General features: G+C 41.8%; 1 protein-coding gene across 7 annotated transcripts in view; it reads right to left on the bottom strand.

Moving 5' to 3' along the window:
- Nucleotides 1–17186, bottom strand: part of ZFAND3 (zinc finger AN1-type containing 3) — a 277816-nt gene that overhangs the window by 71872 nt on the left and 188758 nt on the right. For 4 of the 7 annotated variants that reach the window (XM_089777409.1, XM_089777411.1, XM_025186351.3 and 1 more), the window contains exons 4-5: nt 17111–17140; nt 10005–10184 (exon numbers count right to left, since the gene is read on the bottom strand). The exons of 1 other annotated variant lie outside the window; for it this stretch is intronic. In XM_089777409.1, the coding sequence (XP_089633535.1) occupies nt 10005–10184; nt 17111–17140 (210 nt within the window). The remainder of the gene's footprint in view (nt 1–10004; nt 10185–17110; nt 17141–17186) is intronic. 2 more of the 7 variants (XM_006126534.5, XM_006126535.5) reach the window with 1 other exon arrangement.

Below are 17186 nucleotides of genomic sequence, written 5' to 3'. Positions count from 1 at the left end.
ATCAGCAGGGCCTCTGTGGGCCAAATCCACCCGCTTAGCAGGCCAAATCTGGCCCACGGAGGCCCTTTTGCCCACCCCTGGTGTTGGCTGACCTCCACAAGCCAGAGAGCTGAAGATGGGGCAGCAATAGAGGAAATTTCCTGTTTACCTGCAAGCTATATAACTGGATTCAGAAAGCTGGTGCCAGGAGATCTTCCCAGGGATTTGCCAGCTGGCATCCACAAGCCAGAGAACCAGGGTCAGAAGGCTATAGGCAAGGGTGCCGTGGAAGAGCCTACTTGCTGGTCTCCCTGAGATGAGATGTTAACAGAGCACGGAGATTGATGGACACCACCTGGTGAAGATCAGCTCCCCAGAGGGGGTTGCTTACGGGAAGAACTTGGCTGCACTCTGACTGGAAGGACTGGGGTGGCTAAAGAGTCTACCTATTTTGGAAGACACCAGTCCATGGTTTGTGCTAGTCAGATAGACTAGATGTTATGGGATTTTCAGGACCACATCATGGGAAATTATAAAAGGATGTTTGGAGACTTTTGTTCTGCATTTTTTGCTCTGTTATAAACTGGCCCTAAGGAGAAGTATTAGAGAGGCAAGAAAAGTATTAGGTTTTCTTCCCCCCCTGTAATACTTCTCCTTAGGGTCAGTTCATAGCAGATCAAAAAATGCAGAACAAAAGTCTCTACACATCCTTTTATAATGGAGTCATTGAGACCCAATGGTCATGGAGTCATTTAGACCCAAACTGGGAAGTAGGATGGTAATCCTAGTGTTAGGTGCCCAAATGCAAGCAGGTGCCCGAAGGAATCATTTAAGAAACCATGAGGCTATCTTAGAAGTCGTGAGATTTTAAAGAATTTGAGTTATTTTTATGTGCCCTCTAGGGTTTTCTGTTTGTTCTTTAAACAAAAGTTAAGCTCCCTTTGACTCCGGGGCTTCAAATATTGCAAGACTTGCGATTGTGATGCAGTCAGTTAAAAATTGTGGCTCAATAATCAAACATTTCTCGACCAGTTTCTCTCATAACTGTCTATAAAAGATTAATAAAAATGTAAAAAATCATTAACTTACCTATTTCTTTTGCAAATGTATTACACCTTCAATATTCTCTCTTAATTAGCATGACATTTACATAACAATATAATTTTCATCTACAGGCACAATGGACTAATTAGAAACGCATAATCCCTTTTAAATACCTTGTCAATTTCACTCCATCATAATTTACTTTTGCATAACAAAATATACTAGTAAGGTCAAAACATTACCCTCAGACAAACAATTTTGGGCTCCAATATTAAAAATCAAGGTTAAAAAAAATCCACTCATGTAAAGACTCTAGTGACTAATGTTCTTGCTAATGTGTCCTTTAGAGTGGATCTATAAAATAACAAAGTCTGCATTTTTTCTTGTTTGTCAACATGAATTTAATACTCTGTTCTAAGCATCTACAATGGTTTTCTCATCAGAATAATTCTATTTAAAGAGAGATTCTAACAAATGTAAAACATAAAAATATCAAAGGAGACTATTATGCTTTATTTGTTAAGTGATAAATGCGTGCTCTGTGGAGCAAGACAGACAACTTGTGAAACCCTAGCAATTGTAGTTAGAAGAGATACACAGCACAGCTCCTCACTTTTGGGAGCACATGCATGCTCAACACCTTAGTCAGAAGCCTCTAGAACAGTGGTTCTCAAACTTTTTGGCTCCGTTCAACTCAGACCTTTCTGTGGACTGCCAACCAGCCACCCATGATGACAAAATGGGTGCAGGAGGAGTCTGCAGAGCCTGAGTGGGAGATTGTGTGTAGAAGCAGGCTAGAAGTGTGGGGGTCTGGGTGGAAAGGAGGGTGCAGGAGTGGGCTGGGGGTGAGGGATTGGGATGGGAAGGAGGGTGTGGGACCAGGGTGGGTGGATGGGTGTGCAGGTTTCGGTGGGAAGGGCATGGGGGACACTTACCTGGCTCCATGTCACCTGTAGCTCCCTGGCACCCTGACCTGTAAGAGGTCTTCTCCCCATTCGGGGACTGGACTCGATGACCTCTCGAGGTCCCTTCCAGTCCTAGTATTCTATGATTTATTCAGCACCCTTTGCATAAATTCCAAAGAAATGCAGGGGAAAATGGGTGGGGACTGGTGAACTAGGCTGTCAGTTCACTGGAGGACCCAAACACTGTCTAATACTGTTGTTACAGGAGCCACAGTGTTTGAACCAAAATACTTTTAAATCTGATGTGCTGGCTCAGCCTGGCAATTTCTCAGCCTGGTTTTCCTGGTCTACCAACTAGCACTGGAGATACACAGTGGGACTGAAACCAGCCAGACCATATAATGTCATGGAGCCTAATACTAAAGTCAGACATTTCCAAAATATTTAAGAACCATGAATAGACTCAAAGCGTGTGACTAAGATGAAGTAAAAAAGATACAGAGCAACGTTTTCATATTCCGTGTTCATAGTGCTCTAAAAAGCGCAGTGTACGTCTGAACTTTGGCCTGACCTTTCACTGCTGGGAGAGAGTTAGCACAGAATGACAAATGCCATTAGTTCCCAGAAAGTTCCTACTTGGATGCTAAAAGCATGTGCATTCCCTGAAGGGAGAAGCTAACAATCAAAGGAGAGATGGATTTCTTGGGATATTGGTACAGTAAATAGGGGAAACACACTGCAGCAAAGCCTTTGCCTGCAAGTTTTTTCCCTGCTGTTCCCAAGCAGCTGGGGGCATGGAGCCATGTGTGGTTCCAAGAGTGGGGTGCCAGGTAAGTGCCCCATCTACAATCCCCTCGTACCCAGACCTCACAATCTCAACCTCCTTCCCTCCCCCCAGAGCCTGCTCCAGGGCCCTCTATGGTCCAGAAAATTCCTTCATTTAGCAAACCCTATTTCCCTGGACTGGTGGCTTAAAGAGGTTCAAGTGTAAATCCGTATAATCCACCTTGAAAAGACTAACTGATTAGTCGCACAAATACAGATACAAACTAGAGCTGTGGTTCTCAACTGGTGGTCCGTGGTGACTTTTTTGGTGGTCCACAGGAACATTGTGCAAAGTCACACGGCGTTAGCAAGCGCCACCATTAGGCTGTTTTACGGAGTATTCACAAGCGACGCGTCATCCATCGCGTCAAAGCCAATAATTTGGTTCAATTTCCATATGTGGATGCCATACTTGGGGAAAAAGGAAGCCATTCAAACCAAAATGTTCGTTGTCTACTCTTTTTTTTAATCATGTCTCAAAATGGAGGTGGTCCACGAAAATGTTTTGATTGGCCTGGTGGTCCGTGGACTGAAACGAGTTGAGAACCACTGAACTAGAGGGAATCCAAATGTGTGCAAGTTCAGTCGGTAGAGATTCCACTGTCTTTCTGCAGAAAAACATTCCAAGTTGTGAGAACTGATGTGCTGCAGAAGGAGTAAGCTGCACAACAATTTTGGGTATGGCCACCCTGTAGCTGGGAGCGAGTCTCTCAGGCAGACAGACATTGTCATGCAAGCTGCAGCTTGGGCTTAGAAGCGCACCCCCTAGGCTTAACAGCCAAAGCCACACCATCCACACGGCTATTTTCAGAGTTCTGGCTCAAGCCCTGCTAGTGGAGTTTGTCTGACCAGACTGGGAGACAAGGTTCCAGCTGCATGAAGACATACCCTTAGGTTACACCCACGTTAAACATATAAAAAGATTAAACACAAAAAGTTTAGGAGTTTAATGAGTTAGCCACAATGAGGGAATAACTCATTAAACTACACTAATTAACTAATAAGGACTAAAGTCTTTGCTGCTGCTCTCTGGTAGTCATAGTTAGTGCTTACAGCAAGGTATTCTGCAGGGCTAGCCCTAGGAAAAATGGCACCTGGGCAAACTTGCATTTTAATGCCACTGACCCCAGCTGCCTCCCCAGACCTGCACCCATCTGACCTATTGTCCCTGGTCCCCACTGCTTCCCCCACATGTCCACTTTCCTATGAAGAAATGGCCAGACTTCTGATCAGTGTAAGATGGTACAATTCTGGGGTGCAAGAGCAGGCAGCTGGGGGAATTGTCTGGAGCCTCTCTAATGTTGGTTCACATGTGGCTGGGAAACCATTCCTGTAACTCAGTTGGGTGGCCTTTCTCAAGGACCTGTCTAAGTGCAGTCCCTATCCGAAGCTTGTAGCTTGACATTAGAATCACAGCGTGAGGTACACCCCAGGCTAATGGGTTTTGGAGGGGGAAATAGCTCCACATTTCCACATTGTTCCCCAAGAACCCTGTCACAACTTTCCTAACACAGAGGTCTAAATTTAATGTTTGCAAAATGCTCTTGATATCTGCAATTAAAAAACTGGATTATGAAAGGTCATTTATTAGTATTAGGCTTAGGTTGCTTTACTCACACTTTTGTGTTTCAGTTTCAGCTTTCTTGGACCCTTCAGTCTAATGAATGAAGACACAAAATGTATTGCCAAATATGCATTGCTATGACCAGGATAAACTGGAGGAAACAACACTGGCAACATTTGCAAATTTTAATCAGACTTAAAAATTAACACATCACTGACATAAAAAGGAGCTCATTTCAAAGTTCTATATGTCATCTCTTCAGTTCACCTATGTAGAAGCAGTTTTCTTCCACACCTATATACTTAAGGCATCCATTTTATAACACACAAAGAAACATCCCTTAACTACATTGTTCCACCACCTCTCATATAGCTCAAGTGTACACTACAGGGGAAGGCTGAATTAAAATATGCAACTCCAGCTACGTTAATTATGTAGCTGGAGTCAACATATCTTAATTTGAGTTTCCTCACCATCCCCACAGCAGATGGTGTACGAGGCAAATGCTCCCATGGGCTTCCCTTATTCCTCTCAGAATCAGGCATACCAGCACTGACGGGGACACCCTCTGAGTTTGATTTAGTGGGTCTTTACTAGACCCACTAAATTGAGCTCAGGAAAATTGATCACAGCAGTATTGATCTTCCCTGTAGTGAAGACAAGCCCCTACTTAACTCAAAATGCCTGAGAACAGTTGGGCCTTACAGCATGCCCTATAGGTCAACAGACTGACAGCGCTGTCAAAAATTAACCAGAGAAATATATTCTAGAGTCAAAGGCTCTCCAATGAGAATGCCTTAGGATAATTACCAGATGTACAGGAGGCCCCCGAGATGTGACTGCCCAAATTCTGACCTCCCGCAACCATTTTTGTAAGTGCGGAAGGGGCCGGAAGCCCCCGACTTATGTCCTTAGCCTGCATTTACGACAGCAAACAGTGCCTACCATAAATGTGGGTTTGAATTATGATATCCCTGACTTGCGATGCTTCCTCCGGAACCAATCATGTCGCAAGTCGGGGGCCTCCTGTACAAACTTGGGTACCAGCGTGTAGGCAGATACTAGTTGATCTCCTGTGTTCACAGGAAAACTTCATGTTTTGTTCCTTAAGGCTACTGTTCTATTTGTACTTTTTGTCAATTAGGAGTGGAAATACAATTAATTACAGTATTAACCATGTTGTAATAACAGGCCATTGTTGCAACCCAGCACACTTTTAATAATTGCTACATTCCTTTTAGAGAAAAGGCTAGAAATTTGCTTGGGGGGGAGGGGAGGAAGGATGTCAGATTTGTGGATTTGCAATTTTATACTAGAAAGTAGGGCCAATGCCTTTCCCACAATTACCTTTCAGAAATCAATCAATTCTTGATTGCTTGGCTGCGAGGTAGTGCGGTTTAAAGTCTGTATGTGTTTACACAGTCAACATATTACAAAAGTATATACTAATTAATATTTTTCTCTCCCCACTATTCATATATTGCTCATAATATTTGAAAATTCTTCAAAGCAGGGACTGTATACCAGATTTGCGATATTAACCAGTACTTGTGTGTGCCCATACGGAGATACCTTAAAACCCTCCAATTTTAAAGAAATGATGAACATCTGCTCTCTCAAAATCCAGCCCCTTGCAAGTGTCTCTGATTGGGCATCCAGAAATGGAAGCATCTGAAGTAGCACAACATATATATGAATAACAAAGAGCCACTAAGAACTATGAATGCTCAGCACCTCCGAAAAATCAGACGTACACAACTAAAGATGTGTGCTCAAAAATTGAGGCCCAGTCCGTGGCCACCACTTAAATTTCTGGCCTAAACCATTAACGACTGTTCTTCATCTACACTAACTACTATGTCAGAGGCATATGTATCTGATAGAAAGTCTATTTCCATAACTTAATTAAAACCATTTAAGCACTGGAATCCAGTGCATTTAATAGTTCAGGAAACAAAAGCAATTCCCTTCCTCCCTCTTCTAACTACAGTATTTGAAAATTCAAAAAGGCCAGAAAAAAGTTAAGCACATAATAAAACCATGTCAACTGAAACTAAGAACTACTGAAATATCAAACCTGATCCAGCTGCCAAAGTCAGAGTTTTTCACACTGACATTTTTCCTGTCTTATTACAAGCTAGAGGTAGCTCTAAGCCAGCATAGTGTCAACTTTAGCTCCACCGCACAGAAAAAGGAAAACAGTATGACAGCCCCAACGAAGGAAATGAAGGGCTGAAATTAAGTGAAACTGTTCCATATCTAGTGTGACCTTTTCATTACCAAACTACAGAGAACCTTACCTTAATAAACAGATTTTTAGATTGTGTTTAGGGGAAAAAAGCCTCCTTGAGAGGTTCTGCACCCTTCCCACCAAGATTAACTTTGGCTAGCTACCTACAGTACTAAGAAACCCAATTAATCATTTCTAGAGCATGCTATGGTAGTGCTTGCCAAGTAACTAATGTTAGGACATCCTAAACAAAGGATGGAAAGGGGGATCAAACAGAACTATGTAAGACCTAGACACAGCTTTTTACTGGTTTAACTGTATCTGTTTCCAAACAGACTTATTAAATCGGTGCAACTCTTAATGCAGCCAGAGTTATACTATTATCAAAGTGCTTAAATCTCTATGGTCTATTTCAGTAAATTGACTAAGTTTCTAGACCAGTGTAGGTAAATCACTATAAAAACTGTGTGTTGACCACTCTCAAGATGTCAGAGAGAAAACTGCAGCTTCAGTAACACATATGAAAAATATTTTAAAACTTTATTTCCCAAAGTTGTAATTGCAGTTCATAAAGAAAATGTAGTGCTTCATGGACCCAAAACATAAATGAAAAAATTAGTTACACAGCTTTTGCTCTGGGTGTCCTAATGAATTCAGTCTGTAACTCTTTCATAATTCTCTTAAGTCAGTTCTTTATCAGCAAACTGGCCAAACCCAGAACAATCCCTCCAATGGCCAGGTAGCTGTTCAGACTTTGATGTGGCAACCGATGGAAAGCTGTAGAATGTGGCTCTGTATACAAGATGCTCTAGAAATTACATGTCATTCTCACAGGAAAAGCAATCAAAGTTTTTAAAAAAAGCAAGAGATCATATTTAAATATTGTCACAAACTGAACTCCTGCAAAACCTAACCGTAGGAACTTCCTTCCTAGACCATTCACTGAATATTTAGAAGTTAAAAAGTCTCCCCTTAAAGAGAAAAACAAACAAAAAACAAAACCAAAAAAACACCCTTCCCTTCACACAGAGTATGAATTATATCATAAAAGATGTGTGGTTCTCTTTCCTTGTTATAACCTGATGAACAGACTTGTTAATTAGCTGAACGACTTGCTGGCATTTTGTTAAATCTGTTTATCCTGCCAACTCAACAACCCTGGCAAATGCCTGGATAGGGGACTGATTTAGAAGGCATGAAAAGAGAGGGCAGACACACTGCGGCCTGAGCAGCTCCTGAAAGAAAATACCTCTGAGCACACCAGTCTTTCCACACTTTGATAGGGATTAGCTTAATGATCCCAGACATTGATTCCTGGTGAATTACTTCAGTTCTGTTCAGTACAGCATGCAGCTGTACATCATCATACAGTACTGAAAAAGATCAATCTTCTCCCACACGGCTGTAATGAGAGAGGTGTATGCTTTATAGAACGAGCTACAAAATATGTAAGTAATGCGCAGAAAAAGACACCTTTAAATTAAAATAATAATAAAAAAAAAGATTTGAAGTTTGGGTATTCTTCATTAGTGGGAAAGAACCTTCTACTATGAGGCCATTATCCATCAGAAAAGCTCCATCTGTTGTATAATTATCCCTGATAAATGACATTAGTCTGAGCTTCATTAGAGAGGGGGGAGAGGGGAGCAGAAGAGATAGCTAGCTGGAACTGTAAATAAATCTCACCACTGTTTTTCATTTAAAAAGCCATCCCAGCAGGAAGGTGTAAAGCATTTTTAATAGGAAATATTTTCAAATGCTCTATGGGCTGTATTGCCTAATATCGGTCACCTTGGAGCATCCATAGATGAGTGCATTGCAATTAGTGATGGAACAATTTTTATTCCTTTCATTCCCTCCCCTCTCCACACCCACACACATTCCTTGTAATGCAACTCAAAACTCAATGAAAACATTTTCACAAAACCTGGCCCAGCAGCATAGAAGAGGTGCCCTGTATCACCAAATGGTAGATCTTGGGTTATGAGTAAGCAGGGGATTGAAGGCCCCAGACCTGTGAAGGCCCAATAGGCTGTTGAATTCTCTAGGAAAGGTGCAGTAAGAACTGCTTTTGCAGCACCCCACAGGTTTTTCCAGGGAGAGGCGCTGGACGGAGGGAAGTGATGGGATGGTGGCCGCCAGCAACTGTGTGTGTGAAGGAGAGACAACAACAGTCACATTGCAAATTAACTCTTATTACAGCAACTGATAACAGAGTGCCTTGGAGTTTAATTAATAAAAGGTGCCCAATAGTGCCTGCCATCGCGCTGGCAAGGCATACAAATATTGCACTCCTAGCATAATACAATCTAATATTAATTAAAAATGTATGTTACAATTATTATAAATGAACTGTCTTAATCACATCCTTGTATGTTGTTGGTCCCAGGATATGAGAGACACAAGGTGAGTGAGGTAATATCTTTTACTGGACCAATCCACACAGAAACCTACAGCCTTGTTCAAACCACTCAGACTAAAAATGAAACCCAAGAAAGGCCATGTATCAAAGCTCCTTCAGCCCTGGCACTTTGAGGCAACTACTATAAATAAGAACTCAAAGTATTTAAAAACACTGGCATCTCCAGAAGCTCCCCTGCTAAAAAAAGATGTGGATATAAATATGTTCTCCTTGGAATGTATTTGTGTATCTCCCAGTCATTAAATACAAGAGTATTAAAAGCAAGAGATTCTTTCCATAGCCCGCCATTCAGAAAGTTAGACTTTAGTCTGAAGAAAATGAAACTATGAATCAAGAATTATTGACAAGGGTAACATGTTGTAAATTTTTAACTCGATATATTATACACAGAATTAACCTGTATATAAATTTAGAATAAATTTTCTTGAAGGTAAGGCGGCAGACATTAGTCCAGAGTTTGAGCATGCCAAATCTGAGCACTTTACCTCTGCATTTACACACGATTCTGAACCATAAGATTTCTGTACACAGAGAAATATGAACAAGGAAATGGAGTCTAAGATCACCCCACAGTATGTTCTGTGAGAGATTTATCACCAGTCCAATTAACCCTACATTACAGGTAATACTGTGGATAACCATTTTAAAAAGTTTTAAAAATAATGATATATGGATAAAATAAATCAGATTCTGGTTTCCACTCTATACAATAGTTTACCTGTAGTAATACAGGGGAAGAATTTCATAGCATGGATCAAATTCCCTTAGAGTCAATCAAGATCAGCATTACTTAAGTTCAAATAGCTTGTAGATCAGTATAAAAATATTTTCTAAAATCATGGTGGCCCCTATTTTGTTTGTTAATTTTTTTATTAACCCTAACTGTTTGAGTTTCATGATTATGTTCCAACCCTCTTCCTCCCCGAAAGAGAGAGGGCAAATCTTTCTAGTGAGAGTTAGTTACAAATGGCACTGAGAAGAGAATAGATATTTAGGTTTCCTCTGTTTTTCCCTTCTCAGGGCTCACACACTTACATTCCTCTTTACTCAGTGAAGTTACATTCAATTCTGTCGAAAGTTGCTGGTTGGAGTTAACAGTCTGCGTAGTTAAAGAGGTATTGCTGTTGTCACTGTTTATTTCTCCAGAGAACAAGTCTGATTGGCTGTTGCTTGTGCTAGGGGTGGAGTCATCATCTGGCTGCTTCTTTTGGAAATCTATCAAAAACAAGATCGAGAAAGTGGAATGAAGTATGAAGGCTACTCATTTAATTTTATGCTTGAAGCAGCAGAATAGAGAAAAACGAAAAACAGTCCAGAATGCAACAAGTACATGGGCAGGATTAACATCACGCCAACTGATTCCGTGCATATGCTGTGGAATGAAATGCTGATGTAGCCTTAAGTTTTTTATTTATCCCCAGATGTGAAACTTCACTTTAGAATTTCCTTGTTATTAACATGTATTAACAGAAAGCTTAGCACTATACAAAGACACAGTCCTTGCTCTAAGGATCTTGGTCTAATAGAGCATCCAAAGTTTGTTTGAGTGTTTGACAGTCAAACACTTTACATGTTGTTATATAAATGTTTAAAACGAAGTGCAGAGAAAAGAGGTACATACATCTGAGGCGATAAGAAATGGAAGAGGCTCCTTGGGTTATCCCATCCAACTATAAAAATATTTACATAATAGATTTGTGCAAAATGTTTCTAATTGTTGTGTCCTGTAAAGTTCCAGGTTAGCAATGATGGGAGTTTTAGAAACGACAGGGCTTCTGGTTGTCTGCCAGCACTGTAAGCACAGGATGGTGTGACCGTGTCCTGAGAAGACCTACGAAATACGAGACGAGTAAAGTGCCTGTGTGGGATGTCTGGTGCTTTGTCTACACCAGAGCTCCCCACCATTTGGTTCCACTAACGGAGCTGGACTGGTGGCAGCAACTATGGGAAATTTTAGATCTGGTAAGCCAGAGTCAAGAAGCCTAACTGTAGGAAATGGAAGTTGCCCCTATATTACTTTCTGTGAATATTTTAGCTAGCCTGGTATTTAAACACCATTCCTGATGTCTCGGGCTACTTCTACAGTGCAGCACAATGCAGACTACAAGCACAAGACTTTCGACCACACCACAGTGTTGTGCTTTAACTGCCCTTTTATGACACTGCTAGCAAGAATGAAAAGGTCCCTAGCCTCTGTTAGCATAGTCCTGTTTGAAAGACGATTATGTTAATGTGAACTGGATACTGTTTGGTTTGTGTCAGCAGCATCTTCAGAGGGCAGTTAAAGAGCAACACTTCAGTGTACTCTGTAGTGCACACCTCCATAGTCCTTAATGTACCTGGACATCACTTAAGTGAGGGAATTTAACTCCTAAAACCTTCAATTTTCCTTTCACACTGCTGCTGTTTCTCAAACACTGAGTAATCCTCCATCCTCTGTACTACTTCTCAGATCTTTGCAATCATCCATAACTGTCCCACTTTACCTTTTGGCCAAGCTTGGCTGGCAAGAAGCAGTTCAAACAAAAAGACAGCTGTTGCAACAGCACAGTTTTGAGACACTGGCAGGGATAGCAGTTGTTGGATGGGTTTTGAAACCCTGGGAATGCCTTGGCCCAATGCAAACTGCTAGCAACCACATTTCACTCAGTTTGCATATGGCCCTTGAACTCCTGGCTGGTTATCAATCTGACCCTTTGCTAGGGAGTGTTGGGCACTCAGTGTACATAAATGCTCCCTACCTGCAAATGCAACGACAGAGCAGAGATTAGATAAACGGTGTTTTGTGACAGAGTTGTAAGGAATGTGCTCCACAAAAGTATTGTATACATCTTAGAAATGGAAGTATCTACAACCCTTGGGCAGTGGAACAAAATATATAATGGTTACACTCCATAGCTACACCATTAGTCAGCAGCAAAACCCATTTAAAAAGTCAGTGTGGAGATCCAACAGAAAATAAAAAATTGATTAACATCCCACAAATCAAAACATTCTCAGCTGATTTCTTTTCCCTCTCCAAAGTAGGTAAAATTTACAGGTGAATTTTAAAACTAGTAAATTAACCTGCATAATTAATGTAATGACAGACCCCTAATGACAATATAGCTAACTGGTGCTATACTACCTCTCCCAAAGTTATTTATTTCTTCCTTCAGAATGCACACTCAAGCAAATCACCCCTCCCCTCTAAAAGGCTACTCATTTTAACACCCTACTGATATGTCAACCATACATCCTGGATTTTCTAGGACAGTCCTGATTTAAAATATTCTGTCACACTGTCCCCATAAATCAGGGATTGGCAACCCACGGCACACAAGCTGCTTTCCTGTGGCATGAAGCGAGGGAGCTCAGCTCCATTCCTCCCTCCCCTCCCCCGGTGCAGCTGGCAGCTTGTGCTGCGGCTCTAGCCTCAGCCATGCAGCTTCAGGCTGGAGCACTAGCTCTGGCTTCCTGCTGGAAGGTGGAGGGGGGGGCTGTGAGAAAGGCCCACACGCATCCCTGAGACTGCCCCTCCCCGGGCTGGGCATGCAGCTTCCAGGAGCTAAGTGGTTAACACCCTCCCCCCCCCCCCCCCCCAGGGTTCTTGCTTGGGAGGGAACAGGCCTGAGCCTGTTCCACAGAGCCAGGGCTGGGGCGGCCAGCATACCTGGCATTCTGGGCTGGTTCTCGTGTGGGGTTGGAGAGCCCCTTCCCGCCCAAATGGGCAGGAGCCAGCCTACCCCAGCCCTACGCTCTGCCTGCCCCAGCCCTGGAGCTTCAGCCTGTAGGTAAAGGGCTGGTCTGTGCAGGGAATAAACTCTGCTGCCCTGCCCTCACCTTTCGCCCCAGTGCTGCTGCCCCGGCAGTGAGTGCGCTGGGGGCACAGGGATGTGTTGACAAGGGCGGGGGGAGGGTTGAAGGAAGATGCAGGGGCTGGATGGGAGGAAGCAGGGGTTGCACTGAGGGTCATGGGGCGATGCAGGGGATCAGGTTGGGAGGTCATGGGGCTGAAGGGAGAGGCTAGAGCAGAGGGAAGATGTGAGGGGGGATACAATTTTACTTTGCAGAAGCTGCACTTTTCTTTACTCCCCACTTCTTTGCCTCCCTCCCCCAACTAGCTATTTGGCTGCTTTCTCACCCTCTCACCTTTTCTGTGTTACTCCCCCAACCCACCCCCACCCCCAAACTCCCTCTCATACCCCCACCCCACACCGTCTCCTGCTGCTAAACTCCCTTCCAGACCCTGCCCTCCTCACCCGTCCTACATCCCTATCCCACTTGCTAGCAGCCCTGTCCCATTCACTCACCACCTTGCCAACACCCCTCACCCCCAGCCTGCTCACTCACTGCCTCCACCGAGACACTGCACACCCAGCCCTCTCACTCACAGCCCTGCTGACACCCTGCACCCCCTGCCTGCTCACAAATCAGAAAAAAATCCTTTGTCAAATCATATATCCTGATTTTTGGTTTGGAAAATATGGTCCTTGTACCTACTGATAAAGCTTTCCTGTCTGAAGCTAGGCACAAAAGGCTGACAACAATTCATTGTTCACCAATGTCATTCTCCAGAAGCTTAGTACTGAAAAACTAGCAGACTGTAGCAGAGTCTACATAACAAGGATACACTTTTAGCCATTGTGGCCCAAAGATGTCCTACATTCACAACTGTATTCTTTATTCATTAGACTCTCTCATAGATTTGGCAAACCAATTATCTCACAAAGAACTCACACTTGATCGGCTTTGTGTGGTAACTGAGCAGGATTTTGGGTTTTTTTTTTTAATAAAGTAAAATCAGACAAAAAGAATCGGGGAAAAATATGGAAACTGCTACTCTGAATCAATCGAAAGATATTTTAGTTCTTCCAAATAAACCTTGTTAGCTTTGGAACACAAATTCAACTGAAAAACTTCCAGCAATAGGTTTTATGGGTCCTCAAGATGACAAACTAGGACTATCTAAAACATCTCCAAAATGTACAGAATTCAATGTATAGAATATGCAAGTGGTCTACAATAGAAACTGGGATTTCCACATGTTAAGTAGTTCGGTGCATACAATATTAGTTTAATCTGAATCAAACAGATTTTGCAATTAGCTTTTTTGAAGTAACGAGGTGTCCCATGGCACCTTATGGTAGGTTGACAGATTTACTTGGGCGTAAGTTTTGGTGAGTAAAAACCACTTATATTATGGACTGGAAATCACAGATGTTGGGATTACACACACACACGCACACACACGGATGTTAAATATTGGTTAATTAACTAGTCAGAATTCTTATCGGTTACTCGACTATTCTATGGTTCCCAGGGGGTGGGGCTGGCAGCCAGTGCAATCTGTCCCCACTGCTGAGGAGCCCCATGCCAATCCGCGCTGCTGCCTCTGTATCAGAGGCAGTAGCATGGGGTGCCACATAGGAGCTGGTTCGTGAGGGGAGCTGGTTTAAAAACCAGCTCCCCATGCGGACCAGCTGCCTGTAGCCTTGCAGCAGCGCGGGTTGGCAGCAACCCCTGTGCTCAGTTGGAACCGAGCCAGGCTGCCTGCCTGGCTCTTAATACATTTTAAATGCAGAGTTCCAGCAGAGGTAGGTCTCGGACCTAGCCCAAGCTGGGACTGAGCTGGGCTCCTGGACAGCCTGCTAAAAAAAAAATCTAGTGGATGAGGTGTGGGAGGGAAATGCATGTAGTCTATAGCATACATTACACTAGCATAGCAAAAGAATGGAGTTATCAAATTCAGTCAGGGAGGATGTGGCTCACTCCCAGCAGGAGGTGTGAATACCAAGGGAGGGAAAATTTCCTTTGTAGTGAGATAAACATTCTAAGTCCTTATTCAGTCCTAATTTGTTTTTGCAGATACAGACTAACAGAGCAACCCCCCTGAGTCTTTTTTGCTGTGTTTGGTTGATCAAAGAAGCAGAGGCTCCATATGGAGCTCTGAGCTTTTAAATAGATCATACAAGTTTTTGGTCATATGCTCTTCTACAGCAAGTTAATAGTTTCTGGGTTCTGCTAGAACAATGTAAACAAGTTGCTACATGACTTCATTTTCCTGGGGTATCTTTCCTAGATGCCTTAGCATTCAAATGAGTTTTCTTATCTTAAAAAAGTTATAATAAATATCTAACAGCAGAACTCCCTGATGTCATCTACATTTCTTATTCTAGTAATAACAGTGGCATGGTAAAAGTATAGTTTGGAAGACTGAACATGGAGCTGAAAACCTGCTACTCTTTCTATGGACTCATTATGCTACCATATCCAAGTTTCACTTTTTAATTGCTGGTTCCTATAAAATGGTAATAGAGGAGCCCTTAAATTACACCCTTTTCCAAGATTCTGCTCTTTACTAAAAAGAGAGGACAGCACTCAAAAAAATAACTTTTTTAAAGTAGCGACTTTTTTAAAGTGTGTCCATTATGCCTCATTGAAGTGTCTTAGTGTTCTGAAAATGTTAGTTTACTATTTCAGAATCAATCTTTCAAATGTAAGAGTCCCAGACCATTGTTGACATTAAGAACTCACAGTGTCAGAATAAAACTTGCATATTAGCAAACAAAATATATTAGTAAAGCTCTAACAGCACAAGGGCATTACATTACTTAACATGGTTGAACAACTGTAGTTTGGACAGAAATCAAGAGATACAACCAACAACTAATCAATAACAGAACACAGCTTCAGTACATGTAACTACAACTAATTACCGAAAATGGTATTGGTAATAAAAGATAGCTTAAGCTACAATGCAGGAACCATTCTTTCATACACTTTGTATTTTTAATACTGATGCAAGCAATACATATATTTTAAATTTTGAAATATTTCATATTAAATATAGTGTTCCAACTTTTAAATTGTGCAGATACAAATATTACTGACAAACTGAATTAGCCTTGTTGTGTGTATATTCTATATATATATATATTTCTTTGAGTAAGAGCTTGAGTTAATTTATGGATCACCTCAATCTCACTCCTACATCCCAAAACCTGGCAGTAATTTCAGAAATATTGAGCACAAGCTGCAAGCAAAACTGTTAGCTGGATCCTGCCAATTCTGAAAGCATTTTTAGTCTTAATTAAAATTTCAGTAAGATTCTCTCCAATGTTACGCTTGCTCAATAGCTTCAACAAGACCATCAGAATAAGAGCTACTGAGAATTAAGTAGTCTGTTACCATTTTAAAAACTTTATTTAAATGAAAATGGTTTGAATTCAGAAGACTTTTCTTCACTCCCCATTCATTTTTCAGCATAGAGAAAGCAACAGTGAGTACAGGTGAAATAATGAATGACTAAAAATCCAACTTATTATACTGATAAATTACTTTTCTGTGTCCTATATTGAAATGTTATTTTGTAACTTTCTATAGGAATAATTCCATGAGTTTCAAATAATACTTAGAGGTACACAAGAAAGATACTAAGTCAGAAGTAACCAATTATTCTTTTGGCAGAGTCCAAATTTCTTGATCAAGGTATAGTCAGGGTCCAAACTCAAGAGAAAACCTCACAAATAATGATTATAGTAAGTAAATAAATAGATTTTATGGTCTGCTCAGAAGCACCTGGCACTCCAGATTAGGCCCACAGTCTACCTATTGATTGTTCTGTAGTATGGTCTCTTTCCCTATCAGTAAGATTTTGTGCACTGGCCCTCCTTCCCACGGAATACACTTTAAAGAGTAGAATTCTATTGGCACCAGTTTCAATTTGCACACTTGCTGTCTTTTGTTGGGGGTGAGGAGGAGAGGAAAACAAAACAAAAACTAAAGACTTTCTACCTGAAGGAGTAAAAGGAAATTATCAAAGATAGATGGCTAAAGTAGGGATATCAACGTGTAATCGACTATATGATTAACCAACAAGCCTACACTTATCTGTTATTCTTGTTGACTACATGCATTTCCTCCCCGCCCCTCTTGTTACCTCTGTATCAGAGGCACCATGGTAGGGGGGAAGCATCTGTCAGTGGGGGGGGGGGGGTGGGGGGGGTGGGGAGGGGGATGTTTTCAGCATGCCTTTGGGTTTCAGTCCTCCAGATGAGAGGCACCACACACAATCTCCATGATTTTAAGGACTACCAAACCAGTGTAATCCTATCTGTTTAATCTCAGTGTCTGGAGTTAAGATTAAAAAAATAGTGTACCTTCCAACTTCTCCATTTGGTCCTCAAGCTCTGTAAGGGAGAGATTTAATATGAATTGTTCCGTTGCTTTAGAAAT

The sequence above is a fragment of the Pelodiscus sinensis genome, chromosome 3 (assembly GCF_052426305.1).
Source record: "Pelodiscus sinensis isolate ZL-2025 chromosome 3, ASM5242630v1, whole genome shotgun sequence".
Lineage (NCBI taxonomy): Eukaryota > Metazoa > Chordata > Testudines > Trionychidae > Pelodiscus > Pelodiscus sinensis.
The sequence above is the reverse complement of the archived record's forward strand: the minus strand, read 5'-3'. Positions and strand labels throughout refer to the sequence as shown.